This window comes from Sus scrofa, chromosome 5 (genome assembly GCF_054392235.1).
Source record: "Sus scrofa isolate SSC_HxYL_T2T_F1_AM1 chromosome 5, Sscrofa_HxYL_maternal_Yorkshire_Landrace_v2.0, whole genome shotgun sequence".
Classification (NCBI taxonomy): Eukaryota; Metazoa; Chordata; class Mammalia; order Artiodactyla; family Suidae; genus Sus; species Sus scrofa.
In genome coordinates this window covers 6,957,239-6,975,838 of record NC_139387.1, presented here as the reverse complement: position 1 = coordinate 6,975,838, position 18,600 = coordinate 6,957,239, and the positions used below count along the sequence as shown (strand labels likewise).

Here is an 18,600-nt window from a genome sequence, read left to right as displayed (position 1 = left end):
CTGGAGGCGCCTACGTCCTCTGTCCACCTGTCTGCTCCACTTCTGCATTTGGCAACTCAACCGTAACCTGGGCCCAAATTTTTTCTTCTTTTTTCTTTTGTCTTTCTAGGGCCGCACCCTAAACATGGAGGTTCTCAGGCTAGGAGTGGAATCGGAGCTACAGCTGCTGGCCTACACCACAGCCACAGCAGAGCCAGATCTGAGCCGCATCTGCGACCTACATCACAGCTCACAGCAACACCGGATCTTTAACCCATTGAGCTCCGCCAGGGATCAAACCCGCAACCTCATGGTTGCTTAGTCGGATTTGTCTCTGCTGAGCCAAGACGGGAACTCCAACCTGGGCCAAAATGGAACTCCTGGTCGCCACTCCTCTGCAAACCTGCTCCTATCACAGGTTTCTTCAAAAAGATTTCTTTCTTTTTTTTTTTTTTTTTTTGCTGCACTTGAGGCGTTAGGAAGTTTCCAGGCCAGGGATGGAACCTGCAACACAGCTGCGACCTAAGCCACAGCAGGGACAATGCCGGATCCTTAACCTGTGGCACCACCACAGGACACCTTGAAAAGGACTTCTTCCTTCTGATCGCTCAGACCGGAGCCTGGGAATCAGCCTTGACTCCTCCTTGTCTCTGACACCCTGCGTGAACCCTTGAACGAACACTCTTATTTCTACCCCCAAAATGCATCCAGAATCCAGCCCCTCCCCATTGCCTCCACTGGCTGCAGGCTGGGTGCCCCATTCCTGCCCTCACTCCCGACACTCTCTACTCAACATAGAAGCCAAAGGGACGCCTCTTTTTTTTTTTTTTTGCTTTTTAGGGCCACACTCATGGTATGTGGAAGTTCCCAGGCTAGGGGTTGAATCAGAGCTACAGCTGCCAGCCTACACCACAGCCACAGCAATGCGGGATCCAAACCTACACCACAGCTCACAGCAATGCCTGATCCCCAACCCACAGAGTGAGGCCAGGGATCGAACCCGAATCCTCATGGATATTAGTCTGATTTGTTTCCACTGCACCACCACGGGAACACCCACCACTCCCCTATTTTAAATTGGGAACCAGGAGTTCCCGTTGTAGCGAAGCGGAAACAAATCTGACTAGGAACCATAAGGTTGCAGGTTTGATCCCTGGCCTTGTTCAGTGGGTTAAGGATCCGGCGTTGCCGTGAGCTGTGGTGTAGGTTGCAGACATAGCTCGGGTCTGGTGTTGCTGTGGCTGTGGCATAGGCCAGAGGCTGCAGGTCTGATTACCTAGCCTGGGAACTCCATGTGCTGCGGGGCAGCCCCCCCCCAAAAAAAAGAAAGAAATGACAGAAGCTCTGAGGGGCAGAATGACGCCTTTGACAGTATCTGGACAGGCCTCCAAACGATTCTCATTTGGGCACTTTTAAAACACACCCCGTGGAGGCAAATGCACAGCTGAAATCCACTGGAAACGGTGATTCTACACCACAGCTCACAGTAACACCAGATCCTTAACCCACTGAGCGAGGCCAGGGATGGACCCTGCATCCACATGGACACTAGTCGAGTCTGTAACCCTCTGAGCGACAACAGGAGCTCCTGGAACAGCGATTCTGGAGGGGACCTAAACAAGGCATCCAAGGACATTGCTCTCTGCTCTGGTTTGAGCCAAAAGCAAAGTATAACAAGTCCAAGGGTATTTGTTGGGCTGCTGTGCGTGAGGCCCGGCCCTGGGGCTTGTGCTCCAGGGACAGGGACCAGCAGGAAACGGGGAAACAGACAGACGAGGAGACCCTTTATTCCACCGCTGCTGAGAAAGGTCATACACAGTGATGGTGAGAGAGTGAGGATGGGCCTCTGGCCAAGGCAGTCAGGGAGGACTTGGCTCAGGAGGTGAGGGTGGAAGTGAGCATGAAGGGTTGAAGAGGTGGGGGGGCCCTCAGCTCAGGGTGTTCAGAAGGGGGCGTCTGTGGACAGACGGCTGATGAGGCCCCGCTCAGCTCTAGTTCAGCCGAGGGGTCAGCCTGGCCACGCCAGCCCCAGGTCCTCAGGGAAGGGGAGACCCACTGCAGGCCAGGGACCCCTCGTCCCGACAGAGAGCGCCTCCTAGTGAGTTGAGAGGATCCAAAGGGTAGGCTCCAGGCCCAGGGAAGCCCAGGAGAACCTCCCCCCACCACCCCCGCCCCGCATCCCCCTGCCTGGCCTGACCATTAGCCTGGACGAGGCCTCACGGATGCCAGCAACACTGTCTCATTCCAGATGAGGAGCAGGCCTCTTGCCAGGCCCCCCACACCCTCCGTCATGTGGCCTCTGCCATTCTATTCTCTGCTCCAGCCACAGGGGAGACCTTCAGTTCCTTGAACAGGCAGCACTCTTTCCTGCCTCTGGGAGTTCAACTACACTGTTCTCTCTTTGGGACACACTCTTCCCTGCTTTTTGCAAGGCTGGCTCCTTCTCACGCTTTGGACTCAGCTTACAGGGCCCCTTCTCGGCGCGCTTCCCTCTCAGCCCTCTGTCTCCACAGGTGGACTTGGCCCTATTATTCCCCTTCGTCTCACCCTGCTTGTTCATTGTTTTCATTTTGTGCGACGATGTATTTATTCGATGGTGCGCTCTGTATTATGCCTCTTCCTAGATGAGACGTGAGCTTCATAAACTCCAGGCAGGTATCTGTCTCCGTCATTGCCGTCTTCCAGCCTGGACCACCTGGCACAGAGTAAGTTGTCAGTAAATATTTGTCGACGGTATGAATGAATGAATGAACAAATGATGTGGCCAGAGCTGCAGAAAAATATCTTCTCTGGCAGAAGGGCAGTAGCTGAATTTGAAAAATGACTGGGGCATAGCCAGAGAAGAGGGAAGGACAACTCGGATTTACTAGGCAACAACATCAGTGGGGCTGGAAATGAGTCCCATAGCGGAGGAGGCAGGCATCCAAGGAATGGAAGACATTTCATTTATTTTTTATTTTTTGTTTTTTTTTGTTTTTGTCTTTTTGCCTTTTCTAGGGCCGCTCCTGCGGCATATGGAGGTTCCCAGGCTAGGGGGTCTCATCGGAGCTGTAGCGGCCAGCCTACGCCAGAGCCACAGCAATGCTGGATCCGAGCTGAGTCTGTGACCTACACCACAGCTCACAGCAGTGCCGGATCCCTAACCTACTGAGCAAGGCCAGGGATGGAACCCCCAACTTCATGGTTCCTAGTCGGATTCGTTAACCACTGCGCCACGACGGGAACTGCGGGAATGGAAGACATTTCAAAGGCAGCGAGTGTGGTATCGCAGAAAGAATAAGCGTGTAATGAAGCCAGAAGTCCTGCATTTTAATCCCAGCTCCATTACCAGCTGTTTGGTGCTGGGTACGTTTCTTAACCTCTCTGTGCTTAAGTTTCAGTGTCCGTGAAGTGGCATCAGCACCTTAGGGAGGTGAGCAGCTTAAAGCGTTATGTGGGTTCAAAGCCACATAAGCTGAGGACCGGCCCCCACTGGGGGGCTGATAACCAAGAGCAAAGCAGGAATCATCGTTTGGTCGGAATCACTAGGACAAAGGGGCTCCTTTGCTCGGACCCACCTCTTCAGCTTCTGGAAGGCAAGGGAGGCTTGGGAGATGAGGTTTTGAATTCCTCGTTTTCACAGAAATAGCCTCCCTGGCGGAGCCCCTGGTTCCAAGCTGACAATCCTTGCTACTCAGCTGCTGGTGGGTGGGTGGGTGGTGCCACGCTGCTCATTTCCTGAATGAGCAGCTGTGCCCTCTCGTCTTTGTCGAGAATGATCATAACACTCCTTCAACCTCAGCCCAGCCTCCTTCATTCACAGCTTGGCTCTCTGCTGCCTGGCAGCCCTGGCACATGTTCGCCAGGCGGCGGGATGGGGGGGGCCTCAGAGATGGAGGCTGGACCTGAAGGGAGGGGTCAGGCCCTTGGCCATGGTCTTGACCTTGTCCACAGAAGCCCAAGCCTCAGCCTCCTCAGACCTGGCCCTGCCTCCCGGCCTCCAGACCCCTATCCTAGCTCTCCCTCCCTCCCCACCTCCGGCCTCCCTGCCTCCTCCCTGTAGCCCTAGCTTGTGCCCTCTGGGGGGCCTTCTGACTGTCCAGCATCTGCAATTCTGCAATTCTCTCTAGACGGTGGCAAAGCCGACTTTTGGCACTTGCGGCTCAACCTAAACATCATCACCTCAATCCGGTGTTGTCACTGCAGCGGCTCACGTTGCTATTGTGGCTCGGGTTCAATCCCTGGCCCAGGAACTTCCACATGCCACAGGCACAGCCAAAAAAAAAAAAAAAGGCCGAGGGGAGTTCCTGTTGTGGCTCAGTGGTAATGAACCCGACCAGTATCCATGAGGTTTCGGGTTCGATCCCTGGTCTTGCTCAGTGGGTTAAGGATCCGGTGTTGCCGTGAGCTGTGGTGTAGGCTGGCAGCTGTAGCTCCAATTCAGCCCCTAGCCTGGGAACTTTCATAAGCCGCGGGTGCAGCCCTAAAAAGAAAATAAAAAGGAAAAAAAAAGGCAGGGAAGGGGGATTCCCCCCAGATGGTGGGTGGTGGGCAGGGAGAATCGCAGGTGTCCATCCTGGCCCCAGCCCTTCTCCAGAGGAGCAGGTGGGGTGACTCAGACCCCTGACCCAGCTGCCAGCTCTGAGCCAAGCCCCACCCTCTCTCCAGCCTGTTTCCTCATCCAGGTAAACCTCACGGAGTTACGAGAAACAGGTAAGCTGATGCCTGTGTGGATACCTAGAAAATGGTTATTATCTATGGAAGAGAAGGAAGAGGAGGATTTAAAGGGGGGATAGAGTCCTCTAGGCAGGGTCTTCAGACCTGGTGGAATAGAATCAGAACCCTGGGCCTCCGATGACCGCAGCTAACAGGTGTGACCCTCTCTCTTTTTTGGTGGGTTGGTTTTTGGGTTTTGGCCACACCCACACACAGCATTTGGAAGTTCCCCGGGCCAGGGATCAAACCTGTGCCCCAGCAGCAACCCGAGCCCCAGCACGGGATCCTTAACCTGCTGAGCCACAAGGGAACTCCTGTCTCAACTTTGAATGAAGGCGAAGCAGGTTGCCTGACAGGTGGACGCCGTCAATGCCACTTACCAGCTATTTTTATTAGGTATTTGCATTTGTGCTTGATCGTTTCCCTTAAAACTCCTCCCTCCTTTTTATTGTAATAGGACTTCTTTGGACAACGCCAGGCCGCGCCAGTCAGCAGTTCGACAGATAAGTGACGGCCAGACTTCCTTCTCTCCAAGCTGAGGCTGAGGAGAAGGGGCGGGAAGAGGGAAGAAGATGGGGTGTGTGGGGGGGCCTCCTCCGGCCAGGTGGGGGTGGTCCACGGGAGCCTCCTCAGCCCCAGAAAGGGCTTCCTTCCCCACTTTGAGAGGCTGTGGGGGACCAGACTTGGCCAAGCTCACAGCTCGGAAGCTCTGGGGCTGAGATTCTCATCCAGGGCGTCTCTGGTGTGGAAGGCGGGGCTCCCTCCAGGAGGGGCGGCTGTTCAGCCTGCAGAGTCTCCTGGGCCGTGGACATGCATGTGGGTGCATGCGTGTGCGTGCATGTGTGTGTGTGTGTGTGTGTGTGTGTGTGTGTGTGTGCACGTGAAGCAACCTGCCCTCTCAGGATCCCCTTCAGTTCAGTTCAGTTCAATAGACATAGCTCCAGGCCTGCTGTGAGCCAGACAGACAGTTCCTGTGTCTTGGCCCCCCTGGTCCATTCACAAGGATCTCAGCTGAGGGAGGGACAGGCCAACGGAGGCCAGGGGACACTCTGAGAGTCCCTGGGACCCTGCTGTGGCCTCCAAGCCCCCCCCACACCCCCACCCCCAACACACACACTCACCCCGCCGCCCCACTTGCTCTCTGCCTGCCTGGAATGCAGGCGGTCCCCGCTCGTCCTCCCCTGCATTCCTCAGCAGCTGCTCCCACCTGGCAGGGCAAATTATACCCTGGCCTGGCAATAAAAGCCACTTTCCAGAAAAAGAAGCTTTAGGGCCCTGAGAGACGCAGCTAACTCTCGCTCCGCCCGTGCCTGACTCAGGAGGTGCTGGGGGGAGGGGGGCAGAGGAGCCGGGGCCCGCGTCCCTTTAAGCAGGGAGTACAAATTCCCATCCCCGTCCCTCCCTCCTGCTCGTCCTGACGTCAGGAGGAAGGCGTGTGTGAGTGAGGGGCCTGAGGTGCCGCATGCTCTCTCTCTCTCTCTCTCTCTCTCTCTCTCTCTCTCACACTCACACACACACACACTCACACACACACACACACACACACACGGAGTCACACACACAGCGCATCTCTCAGACCCATCCCCTGCTCATCAGCTCCAAGCACCAAAGAGGCAGAGGGCTGACGCGGCTGCAGGAGGCAGTGCCAGGACTTCTGCTGCCAGGGAGAGGTAAGGGCTGATGCTGGGGGCCGAGGAGGGCACAGCGGCTCTGGAAACGGGCTTTGGTGGGGGCAAAGGAGGGAGGGGCAAGGCGGGGGCACCAGGAAGGTGGGCACCTCCCCTGGGGCTGGCCCAGCCCAGTTCAGTCTACAGAGGAGAGGTAGGAGCTTGTGGGTGAGCCCGCTGGCCCTCCCGCCCTCTCCCTGGCCCCCAAGGGAAGCTGAGGTTGTGTGGTTGAGAGCGTGTGTGTGTGTGTGTGTGTGTGTGTGTGTGTGTGTGTGTGTCTGGGACTTGTGTCTGGCTCAAGAAGCGGAGAACAGCAGACACCTGCCAAGCCGCAGCCTCCTGTCTGGGAACCAGGGGGAGAGAAATGACTGGAGAAATAATTGTGCTCCTACCAGATGCTGAAAGGACGGAGCAGCAGGGAGCCAAATGGGTCTTTGCCCTGGAAACTGGGCTGGGGCCGGGGAGGGACTGTCTGGGGCAGGCGGGCAGTGGGGCCTGGAGCAGCTGTCTCATCCTGACTCTGTTTCTTCCCCGATGTGATGGGGGTAATTGTGCCAATTGGCTTGGAGAGGTGGCTCCATGTTATTATTTTCCCCTTTGCCTGGAGCCACCCCCACAGGAGCTCTTGCCTCTCCCAAGGCCACTCCTCTCCCCTGCCTGCTGGTCTTGCTCTGACCTCCACCTTTGCCAGGGCGCAGCCCCCAGAGGGCAGGGGAGTTGGGCCGGGGGCTGCTGGGTGCCCCGCTGTGGGATGCCAGGACTTGGGACAGCCTTGGCTAGTGCCAAGTCCCTGAGTGGCCTGACCCTGGCACAGGGAGTCCAGGCGGAGAAGATAAGGGGCGATGCTGGAAGCCACAAGGGAGACAGCGGGTGCCCGCAGACTCTTCCCAGGGAGAGGGGAGGGGGTGCAGAGCAAGAACAATAATAAATACAGAGTGTGAACCGCTGCATCCGCTGGGGCTGGGGGAGGGGAGGAGGACGTGCGCCCGGGTGGGGGGTGGGCAACCTCTCTGAGAGCTTGGCACTGTGCCTGTCTGGACGTGCTCCAGGGGAGGCCTCTCCCTGGGAAGGGGCTGTCTCCAGCCCCCTGGGAGATGGGGAGCCAGTTCCCCAAAGCTGACTCCATCCCAGAGGCCTCTGGGTCCTCCAAATTCTGGATGTTTCCTTCTCCCATCCTCCCTCCTATTCTCTGAAGTCTTTTCCAAAAAACATCTATCTCCCATATCTCCCCCACCCCTCTGGATCTGTCTGACCCTCCTCTAAAAAATCCACAAACAAACAGACAAGGCAGGTGTAAGCAGGAAGCAGCTCAGAGGCCTGGGAGAGGCCGGAGGACCGTCTTGGCCACAGTTTCTCCCAGCTCTGCAGAAATGGGCACTGTTCACGGAGTCCACTGGCTCTGGAGGGGGCTCCCTAGGGGGCACCGGGGTGGGTCCCCACATAGCTGGCTGGTAGGGAGGGGACACTTGCAAGCTGGTCTGGAGGCAAGTCCCTGACAGTGGCACCAGCAGAGGGCGCTCAGGGCTTGGCTGAGCTGGTCACGTCCACGGGGCACTACTGGCATGGCCAGGCCCCAGCACCTGGTGGGAAGAGGGCTTGGGGCCATTCAGACCTTTGTCCATGCAGAGTATTAAAATGGGAGGCAAACAGCAGTGGGGTCTCTGCCCCTGCCCCAAAGGGCAGTGGAATGGCATGAGTGCCATGAGTGGCATGCTGGGAAGCTCAGGGGCTTTGGGGTCACGCTGCTTTAAGTCCAAGCTCAGCTACTCTAAATGTGACTTTGACTCGTCCATTCCTCTTTCTAGGGAGACTCAGAGTGGGTAAGCGCTTTGCCCAGGGTCACAGCCAGCAGAGCTGGGGTGTGAGCATGGCTCTGGCGGTGCCCATCCTGGCATCCCCACCTCCCGTAATGCCCAAAGGCCTTAATCATAGCAGCCCCACCAGGAGAGCTGGGCACATGACAAAGAGAAGAGTTAAAGCATCTCAATTAAGCTCAAGTACTGGCTGGAGCAGGCCCCCCATGCGTACACACACACACACACACACACACACACACACAGTGGGAGGGGGAAAGAATCAGGTTTAATTAGGTCACCTCCAGCTGCTAGAGCAACTTTGGCACTGATGTATTTTAAGGAGCGTCTGGGAGGCTCGGGGAGAGGGAGGGGCCGGGGACGTGCCAGCTTCTGTCTGGTGGTCCCGAGGCTGTTCCCCAACCTCCTTGAGCCCATCATGGACAAGACCCCAAAGTTCAGAAAGCCCTTCCACCATCATCCTGTGGTCCCTGTCCTTCCCCCTTCTAAGCCACCGTACCCCTTCCTCTGCCTCTCGGCTCCCCCACAGTGGGGCCTTGGGCTGGGATGTTTTTATTGTGGGAGTTGTTGTCAAGTTTGCCATAGTTGGCAAGTGACTCACCCAAGGTCATGGTCTGAGTCAGCACAAAGCCAGAAATAGCGCCCCAAGCCCTCCTCTTCCTTCTCCAGGGGGAGGCAGGAGCTTTCTGGGCCTGCTGGTCCTCCTCCCACCTCCTGCCCGAGGCCTTTCTGCACCGCCCCCCAAGACATCCCCAGGGCGCAGAGAAGCTGCCCCTGACTGGCCTCGTGACCCCAGCAAGACCCTTCGCCTCTCTGGGCCTCAGTTTGCTTTTCAGGAGCATGACGTTACACATGGTCACGACCATGCCCTGTTGTTGTGAGCAACCAAGGTGGAAGTGGGGCAAAGGCCTTGGCACGTGGTTAATAATCAATAGATGGTGGCCGTGATCTTGTCGCCTCAGGCCTGACCATTCCGTGCTCTGCTCATCCGTCTGGAGACAGCCAGAGTGACCCTCATGAGTCATCTGAACCAGTGATGATTCCTGTGGCTGAGGAGAAAAATGAGGCCCAGAGAGGGACAGGTGCTTGCCCCAGTCACACAGCACCGGGTGGTGGAAACTGTTTGCTTTCTCTGACCTGCCCGGAAGGCGAGGGATTTGCACGGGCACCAGAGGACTCGGATGCCCGTCTTCTGCCCAGTTCTTTTCTGGGGAGCTGATAACTGGCGGGGTCCCAACACCAGGCCCCCTGCTGATGGGGCTGAATCACCATTCACAGCCCTGGGACTCTGTATCACGACCTTGCCTAGGGTTCTCTCCGAACAGCCCTGATGTTTTGTTTTCAGCTGCCTTGTCCTTTTGTCTGTGGAATTGCCGGGGTCTGGTCTTCATGTAGGGAAATGAAGATGAACTTGGCTGGGAAGGTCAGAACCAAAACACTCCCAGTTAGACCACTGACAGAGCTCCCTGGCTGCTCCCATGACCTGGACAGGGTGCTAGATTCACCCTATTTTTTTTTTTTTTTTTTTTTTTTTTTGTCTTTTTGCCTTTTCTAGGGCCACTCCCGTGGCATACGGAGGTTCCCAGGCTAGGGGTCTAATAGGAGCTGTAGCCACAGCCACAGCAACACGGGATCCAAGCCACATCTTTGACCTACACCACAGCTCATGGCAACGCCGGATCCTTAACCCACTGAGCGAGGCCAGGGATCGAACCTGAAACCTCATGGTTCCTAGTCAGATTCGTTAACCATGGGCCACAACAGGAACTCCTAGATTCACCCTATTTGACTGGGGGAAACTGAGGCTCAAAAAGAGAGGGTCACTCAGCTAGGACACTGTAGAGCCAGGACTCAAACCTGGGCCATCTGTGTCCTGAGCTGTCCTCTTATCCTCCAACTACTAGTTTTGAAGGACTTTATTCCAGGCCAGCGAGGCCCCCAGACAGGCACGTGGGATCCCTTGGGGGCTGGGCTTTAGCTCTGTTTGCACTGAAACAAATGTTCTACAAACACTTCTATTTCTCTGCTCTTGGAATTTATTTCCCCTTTACTTTTTCAAGAAAAATTATTTTGGGAAAACTTTAGCCTCACCGTGGCTGAACACAGAACAGGATTTATCCTCACAAGAAAAGCACTGTTTGCTGCAGGCAAATCTCACCTCTGTCACTGCTCGGCTCTGTGACCTTGAGCAAGTCACTTAACCTCTCTGAGCTTCAGCTTCCTCATTTGTAAAATGGAAACGACTGTAATTTCAACCTTTCAGGGCAACTGGAAAATAAAAATGGAAGATAATTTCCATGAAGACTTTTTGTAAAGACCGTGTATGGGATTCAGGCGACAAAAGCCTGTCTGCTCTTGCCCGCTTCTGCAGCAATGTTCTGGAGCTAGGGTTGGACCTGGATCCCCTGTTCCCTCTCCCTGGTCTCCCAGGCTGCCCTGCACTGCGCAGCTCCCTCAAGTCCAAGGTTCTGGCAGGGACCAGAGAGGGGGATACTCTTTCCAAGGTCACACAGCAAGTCAGCAGCAATGCAAGGCCTGACCCTAGGACTCCAGACTTCCCACTCCAGGGCTCCAGAGTCAGATTGCCCTGGTTCAAGTCCTGGCTCAGACGTGAATTGCTGTGTGGCCTTGAGCCAGTGACAGCCTCCCTGAACCTCAGTTTCCACATCTGCACAATGGGGTCATAATAACACCGGCCTTAAAGGGCTGTTGCAGGAATTAAATGAGCAGAGAAGCTGTGAGGGGCAGGGCGGGGACCTAGTGGGAAGGTGAGTCCTGGGGGAAACAGGGAAGGTGAGAGTAAAGTGTGCATTTGCCCCTCGGGCCTCTCCTCCTGCCCACTCCCTCGTCCTCCCAGGCCCAACTCAGCAGTCCTGCCCCCTTCACCCGGCACCTGCTCAGCACTGGCCGTTCCACCCTCCTTCATCCTCCTTCATCCTCACTGGAGCCGTGGAGGAGGGGTTCCTGTAATCCCCATCTTCAGAAGAGGAGTGAGAGCGGCGAGATCCCGGAGCAGCACTTGTGGCACCGCGAGGGCCACTACCTCTGCCCCTCCAGCCCCAGTTCCTGCCTGAAGGCCAGCTCCCTGCCTCCTCCCAGGGTGGCAGGTGGTGGCCGGGAGCTGGAGCCTACGGCTGTTATTTGTCCCCTCCCCTCTGCTGCCTGGCCCACTTGGGGGAGGGCACAGAAGGGGTCTGCCCTCAACCCTGGTACTCAGGGCCGCTTTCCCCTTCCCCACCGCCCGCTTTGCAAGGCCTGGGAGCCAAGCTCAGGCCTGGAGGTCTGGCTGGCCAGAGCGAGGCCCAGCTCCGCTGCATCTCCTTGGTAACCACCGTGGCCGCTGCCCCTCCCCCTCCCCGCGACCTCCCAGCACCAGCTGTCACCGCCAAGCACAATACCAGGCCTGGGAAAACTGCAGTGGGCAGGCGGGACCGCCCTGCTCCCTGGGGAAAGGAGGCGGAGCTTCCATCCTCACCCCCTGCCACCCTGGCCCAGGTTGGGTAGGGGGCACCCAGGAGGGAGCTGCAGGGCCCGCGTCTCCTGCTTTCCTGGCTCTGTCATCTTGGGGAGTTTTGCTGCCTGTCTTCCTTTTCAGTAACAGCTTTCCTGGGATATTCCCACACCATGTCATGCACCTGCTCAAGATGGACAAGTCAGTGATTTTTTAGTCTATTCAGAGTCGTGCCACATCACTGCCGTCAATTTTAGGACATGTTCATTACCCGCAAAAGAAACCCTGTACCCATGAGCAGTCACTCTTCATTTTCTTTCTCCCTCCCCAGCCCCTGGAACTATTCATTTCCTTTCGGTCTCTATGGGTTTGCCTGTTCTGGACATTTCACACACGTGGAACCATGCTGTACGTGGTCTTTTGTGGCTGGCCTCTGCTGCTTAGCATCATGATTTCAAGGTCCAGCTGAATTGCAGCATGTGTCAGTACTTCACTCCTTTTTATGGCTGAATGATATTCTATTTTGTGGTTCAGCATATTTTGTTCTTCCATTTGTCAGTTGATGGATCTTGGAGTTGTTTCCACTTTGGAGCTATTATTTGTGTGGCGGTGGACATTCCGGGGCAAGTTCTAAGCTTCGAGTTTTCTTTTCTAAACTGGGAGTAGGGGAGTTCCCTTGTGGCCTAGCAGTTAAGGGTCCAGGGTTGTCACTGCTCTGGCTGGCCTTTGATCCCTGGCCTGAAAACTTCCTCATGCCATGGGTGTGGCCAAAAACAAAACAAAAAAAAAGGGGGTAGGGAGTTCCCTGGTGGTCTAATGGTTAGGATCCAGTGCTTACACTGCTAGGGCCTGGGTTCAGTCCCAGGTCTGGGAACTGAGATTCCACATCAAGCCACTGTACGGCACAGCCAAAAAATAAAATAAAATGGGGATAAAAACGCCAAACCTGGCCCTTCCCCGCCTTCTGAAGTGGCCCAGAGAGAAAAACTTCACATCTGCAGAAGGGACCACCAGGAGGGGCCATTCTCACCCCTCAGAGCCCTCCCCCTGGAGGGGATGTGCTGGGGGCCTGCTGGGGAGGAGGGAGCCTGCATCTCCATCCCCAGAGGGGGCAGAGCCAGGCTCATCACCTTGACCCAGAAAAGTCCCACTTGCTGGGACCTCAAACAGTAACAGCAGTCCTGCTCCAGGGATGGGGTTGAACGGGGTCCACCCAGGGCTCAGGAGTCCTAAGGAGTCTTACATTCTTCCCTGGAAACTATAGGCTTGAGGGAGGGGAGTGGAAGCCAGAAATAGACTTAGCTCAGCGATTCACCTCTGGCCCCAGGGCCTTTGGGTGAGGGGGTCAGGGAGGGAAGGAGTGGGGGGTGAGGAAGTGGCGAGCCCATCAACCCCCCTCCTATTTGACCGTGGACAACCGGAGCTTCTTTACGTCCCCTCTTAGCCAGGCCTCGCCAGAGCCTGGGAGCAAGTGAGGCAGGGCTTATCAGCTCCGTCACACAGATGAGGAAGCAGAGGTCAGTGGGAGTCAGCAGCTACCACGCAGCCGCCTGCCCCAGGCTCAGGCAACAGCCGAGTGTCTCTTCACGTCCAAGACTTCCCAACCCCCGGGGAGGGGGGGTGTTGAGAGCACAGGTGGGGGGAACTACATTCTCCTCCTCTGCAGAGGAAAACACAGGATGAATTTTTCCAAGCACTGAGCTCTTGGCTCCAGAATTCCTATTGATTAGCATTGACAATAGCAACTTATTGGGTCGCTCCAAGGTGCCAGGTGCTGTCACACACACAAAATCATTGAACATTCAGCAGCACTGCGTGGTAAGTATCCTCAACCTCGTTTTAGAGAGGAGGAAATGGGGGCTGAGGAAAAATCGCCAACGTTCCCAAGAGCTTACCGTGCCGGGTCCTGTTCTAAGCCTTCAGAAAGGCATTCAATCCTCACAGCAACCTCTCCGTGAAATAAGACCAACACTGTCCCCATGTTACAGAGTAGGAAACTGAGTCAAAAGCTATGAGTGTTGACCAAGGCTGCAAACCCGGATTCAAACCCAGGCCACTGGGGTCCGGAGACCTCACTGCCACCTGCCATAGTGGTTGGAAGAGTTGAGTGGCTTGCTTGAGGTCACCACATTACAGGCCACAAGGCTGAGACACGAACCCAGGTCGGCGGATTTGAAAGTGCTAGCAGTTGTGCCAAACTGTGTTCCAAATCATTGGCTGCTTTGCCCATCCTCCTCCTGGCCCCCAAGTTAACCAAGTGAACTTTAAGCTGGAAGGAGTCTGCGGTGAGAATCGGTGAGCCTGGACCACCGTAACCAAATACCACAGTTACGTGGGGACTTAAGCGAGACGTACTTCTTACCGTTCTGGAGACTCGAAGCCCAAGTTCCGTGCGCCTGCACGGTCTGGTTGTGGCGAGAGCTCTCTTCCTAACTCGTAGACAGCCCCCCTTTTGGCTGGGTCCTCACGGGGCAGGGAGAGAGGAGCCAGGCTCTCCAGGTGCTTCTCCTTCTAAGGATGCTAATCCCATCACGCAGGCCCCGCCCTCCGAACCACATCTGAACCTAGTTACCTCTCAGAGGCCCCATCTCCAAATACTGTCACATTGGGGGTTAGGGTCCAACATGTGAATTTTCGGGCACACAGTTCAGCCTGCAGCAAGGCCACGTGACTATTCTGCCTTTCTGGTGAGGACACAGAGTCAGGAGCGGCTGCCAGTGGCCGGAACTCCCCCTGTAAGGAGCAGCAGGCAGGCCCAGCCCTCCAGACTTGCGTCCAGAAGTGGCCCACCCTGGACCACACTCACCTGTACCTCTCTCTCTGCCCCTTCCAGACGGAGCCTGTGGCTGGTGAGGCTGCCGAGCAGGGCCAGGCCGGGCCCTGCCCGCAAGGACGCCCAAGCCCTTCGCCGGCCCCTGCGCCCGGGAGCCCACCAGGCTCTCCGGCCGGCCCCACCATGACTTCGGAGCCCACGCCGCCCCCGGTCGTGCCCCCACTCCACTCTCCCAAGTCCCCTGTCTGGCCCACCTTCCCCTTCCACCGGGAGGGCAGCAGGGTCTGGGAGCGAGGCGGTGTCTCATCTCGCGACCTGCCCAGTCCCCTGCCCACCAAACGGACCAGGACATACTCAGCGTGAGTACCTGCCCCTCGCCCAGCCTCCAGTGACCTCTCCCCAGGTCGGGGCCCAGCCCCATCTTCCTCCACCCAAGGACAGGGGAGCTGTGTATGGACCTTCTAGTGACTGCTAGCATTCACTCACTCCACCAAGATTTACTGAGTCCTGCCCGAGGGACCCGGTGATGAATCAGTCTCAGCCCATAGGCTGCTTACGGTCCAGAGGGAATTTGCCCACTAGTCACCACACTGGGCAGGGTTCGGGGGGAGGACCCAGTGTCGGGCATCAGGGAAGACGTCCTCGCTGGGTCTGGAAGGTGTGTCAGGTGGAGAAGGAAGCTGGGTGCTTTGGGTGGGTGAGTTGGACAGGCTCACGGGGACCAGCCCTGGGCCTGTGGGGTAGGTCACCAGGTGGGGTCAAACTGGGGAGGGGGTTTGTGGGAGCCACAGGGAGAGACGACTTGGCTTGGCCAAAGGAGGAGTTTTTGATGGCAAGTGCTGACCAACCCAAGGCCAAGCACAGAGGCTCAACAAATGAGGAATGAATGGATGAATGAAAAATAAGGGAAGGGAGTTCCCGTCATGGCTCAGTGGAAACAAACCCGATTAGTATCCATGAGGATACTAGGATCCATAAGGATGCAGGTTTGAGCCCTGGCCTCGCTCAGTGGGTTAAGGATCCAGCGTCACCATGAGCTGTGGCGTGGGTCGCAGGTGTGGCTCAGATCCTATGTTGCTGTGGCTGTGGTGTAGGCCAGCAGCTGTAGCTCCAATTCGACCCCTAGCCCGGGAACCTCCAACGCTGCGGGAGCGGCTCTAAAAAGCAAAAAAAGAAAAAGAAAAAAAGAAAAAAGCCGTGAACAGGATGGGTACTGCTGCTTCAGGAGATAGTGAGTTCCCCGTCCTGGGAGGTATTAAAGCCTAGGCTGCACATTCTTCACCCTGAACTCTCACAGCAGAAATCCATGTAAGCCAGAACCACCTCAGGAGGGGAAGGATGGAGAGAGAGGCACTGGCTGGGAGTCAGGAGATCGTTTTGCCAGGCACCCCGGGACAGCCAGTTCCCCTCTCTGGGCCTCCGTCTCCTTACTGCCCAAAGGGATGATGAGAGGACTGAACTAGTCTAACTATGGGTGGTCTCTGGCCCAGGGAGCATTTTCCATAACCCGGAGGCAGGCTCCGCAGGCAGGGCCCAGGGGGCGGTGGGAGTGGGGTCCCCAGGCCGCGGCTCCAAGCCCCCTCCCGTATCTTCAGGACAGCCCGAGCCTCGGCTGGCCCCGTGTTCAAGGGCGTCTGTAAGCAGTTCTCACGCTCACAGGGCCATGGCTTCATCACGCCCGAGAACGGGTCGGAGGACATCTTCGTGCACGTTTCTGAGTGAGTCCCCCGGCTCCCTCTCCGGGCCGGGCCCCTGCTGGCACTCTGGCATTGCCTCCAGCACGCCCCCCAGACCTCTCCCCCCACCGCTGCAGCCTGTGCTCCTGGCATCTTCCTCCTCCCACAGGGCCTCCGGGTGCTGCGGTGGGGGAGGGCTGGGGCCAGGTGGAGAGGGGACACTCGGACCCCAGAAGCCCTGGGAACCGCAGCCTGAGTCCTGGGGTCCTGTTCCAGCATCACGGGGCTGGGCCTTTGGGCCCGGGGCGGGGGCAGGCTAGGAGGTGGGAGGAGGGGTCTCGGCCCGGGCCCCAGCCCCAGGGCTAGGCCTGACCCGCGAAGTCTGAGCTCTAAGCCCCGGGACCGCCTTCTCTTGCTCGCTTTATAGCATAGAGGGGGCTGCATGTGATTCCCATTGTGTGGATTAGAGAACCGAGGCTCTGAGAAGGGAAGCTGGCTCAGGCTCCCTGGCCTGACTCGGTGCAGGGCTGGGCAGCCCCGGGCCAGACCACAGCCCAGGGCTGACACCGCTCTCCCATCCTCCTCCATCCGCCAGCATCGAGGGGGAGTACGTGCCAGTGGAAGGCGATGAGGTGACCTACAAGATGTGCCCCATCCCGCCCAAGAACCAGAAGTTCCAAGCCGTGGAGGTGGTGCTCACCCAGCTGGCCCCACACACTCCCCACGAGACGTGGTCCGGCCAGGTCGTGGGCTCCTAGGCCGGGTGGCTCACGGGGCGGCCGGTGCGGGTGGGGGTGGGGGGAGCCACACAGGGTAGCCGGGCAGCGGCCAGCGCCATGCCCCACCGCCCTGGCTGACCGGTCCCCGGGCGGCCTCGGTGTCTGTCTGTCCATCTGTGCTTGTGGACGTGTGTGCCTCCCCCCGCACCCTGTGACCGTCGTGTGAGCTGGACCGAGGGGGAGGCCACCAGACCTGCCTTCTCTGCTTATCCACTGTCTCCCCTCCCCTGTCCCCCCCCAACGCCTGTCCACGTGTCCACGGAGCCTGAGGGGCTGTGCCAGGCCAGGGGCTGGGATTGCCCAGACAAGCCACTCCCGCTGCCCCTGCCCCAGGCCTGGCTCGGGGGCCAGACTCTGCTTGTGCTACTCACACCTCCACCCCGGGCTGGGGTCTCCTGCGACCTGGATCCTTCCCCTCAGAAGCCAAGCCAGTGAGTGCTTTGGGGGAGCCCCCCAGCCTCTTTCGGGGCCCCCTGACCCCGCTGCCAAGGCCCAGCCTTCCTTCCTGCTCTTCCTCAGCAGCGCCCTGGAGGTGCAGGAGGGAAGGGCCTGAGAGCAGAAGGCAGCTGGGGGGCTCCTGTTTGGCAGGCCGGCCCCTCCTCAGCCTGGCAATGGCTCTGTGACCCCCAAACTGATGCTGTGTCCACTACCCTGGGCTGAGCTGGGCCTTGCTGCCTCCATTCTCCCAAGGAGGCCAGGCTCTGTGGGGTGGGGGGGGCCGTCTCCCCCAGCTTGGCTGGAGCCCTCCCCTTTGCCCTGACTCACAGCCTCCACTGACGTTCTGCCTGTGCCCAGCCATGACGGCTGAGGACCAGCGATGGGTGGACACACATCCCCCCGGGCAGGGGCCCCCAGCCTGGGAGACCAGGTCCCTCTTCCCAAAGCCACAGGACAGAGGCTCCTGCTGGCCCCTAATGGGCCAGTGGCTGAGGTGTGGTCCCTGTCTTGTCCATCCCTTAAGCTGCGTGGTGTCCTTCTCCCTTTGGGCCAGGATGTGACGCGTGCATTCACTCTTGGCCAGAGGGCTGGCCTGGCCTGGCCTGGGGGGCCAGGAGGGGGGGCCCTGCCTCCATGCCTCACCTTCCATCCTGATGGGGGAGAAATGAGCCTCAAGGGAGGTCCTGCCAGGGAGTGACCTTTATGAGACCCAGTCTGAGGAAAACAGGGGTGCAAAGGCACCAGATGGGGAGGTCAGTGACCGTCCGGGAGGATCCCCGGCCCTGTGGGTGCCCCAGAGGCCCAGGGTGGGGAGCAGCTGAGGTATGTAACCCCACCCCTGTCCCCACCAGAGGCAGGAAGGCCAGAGCTGCTTAGCTGGGCTGGCCAGCCCCTAACACTCAGAATGGCCCAGCCTGTCTGCCACCCCACTTAGAGCCAGGCTACTCCAGCAAGGCCCAAGGCCTCTCCCCTGAGGAACAAGGCCCCCTGGCTTCCTTGGTGGAAGGTTTATCAGTGCAGGTTAACTCCAGGGAGCCCCCAAGACAGCCCCTGCCCCCCAGGGGTAGGGGCCCCCTTTGAGGCACCAACCAGGAAGCAGGCTTTCGTAACATCAGCCCCCAGGGCCACCCCACTCATGGCCCCATAGTGTCCAGACCTCCTGGGACCCCCGGCCACCTGGACTCCCCCATCCTTCCTAACACTGGCAATAAACCCTCAACTGTGACTCAGCCTGGCCCAGAGCTGCCTGTCTGTCTGGGTCCCAGGGGAAGGGCCGGGAGCAGACACCTCATACGGCTCGGCTTGTTTGGGGCTTTAATGGCCCACCC

At 57.9% G+C, this 18,600-nt stretch overlaps 1 protein-coding gene and 1 long non-coding RNA gene across 3 annotated transcripts; one reads left to right on the top strand and one right to left on the bottom strand.

The window, feature by feature from the left end:
- Window positions 1-2,526: 2,526 nt before the first annotated feature.
- On the bottom strand, window positions 2,527-11,217 carry LOC110260630 (uncharacterized). The gene is made up of 3 exons (XR_014803001.1): window positions 11,049-11,217; window positions 10,314-10,423; window positions 2,527-2,674 (listed from the first exon to the last, which is right to left on the bottom strand). It is a non-coding gene; the product is annotated as an uncharacterized LOC110260630 (long non-coding RNA).
- On the top strand, window positions 6,099-18,501 carry CSDC2 (cold shock domain containing C2). Of its 2 annotated transcripts, XM_021090925.2 has the most exons (4): window positions 6,099-6,344; window positions 14,440-14,738; window positions 15,975-16,097; window positions 16,651-18,501. In XM_021090925.2, exons 2-4 carry the CDS (start codon window positions 14,563-14,565, stop codon window positions 16,811-16,813), a joined length of 462 nt encoding a protein of 153 aa, XP_020946584.1. In that variant the 5' UTR covers window positions 6,099-6,344; window positions 14,440-14,562; the 3' UTR covers window positions 16,814-18,501.
- Window positions 18,502-18,600: the final 99 nt, after the last annotated feature.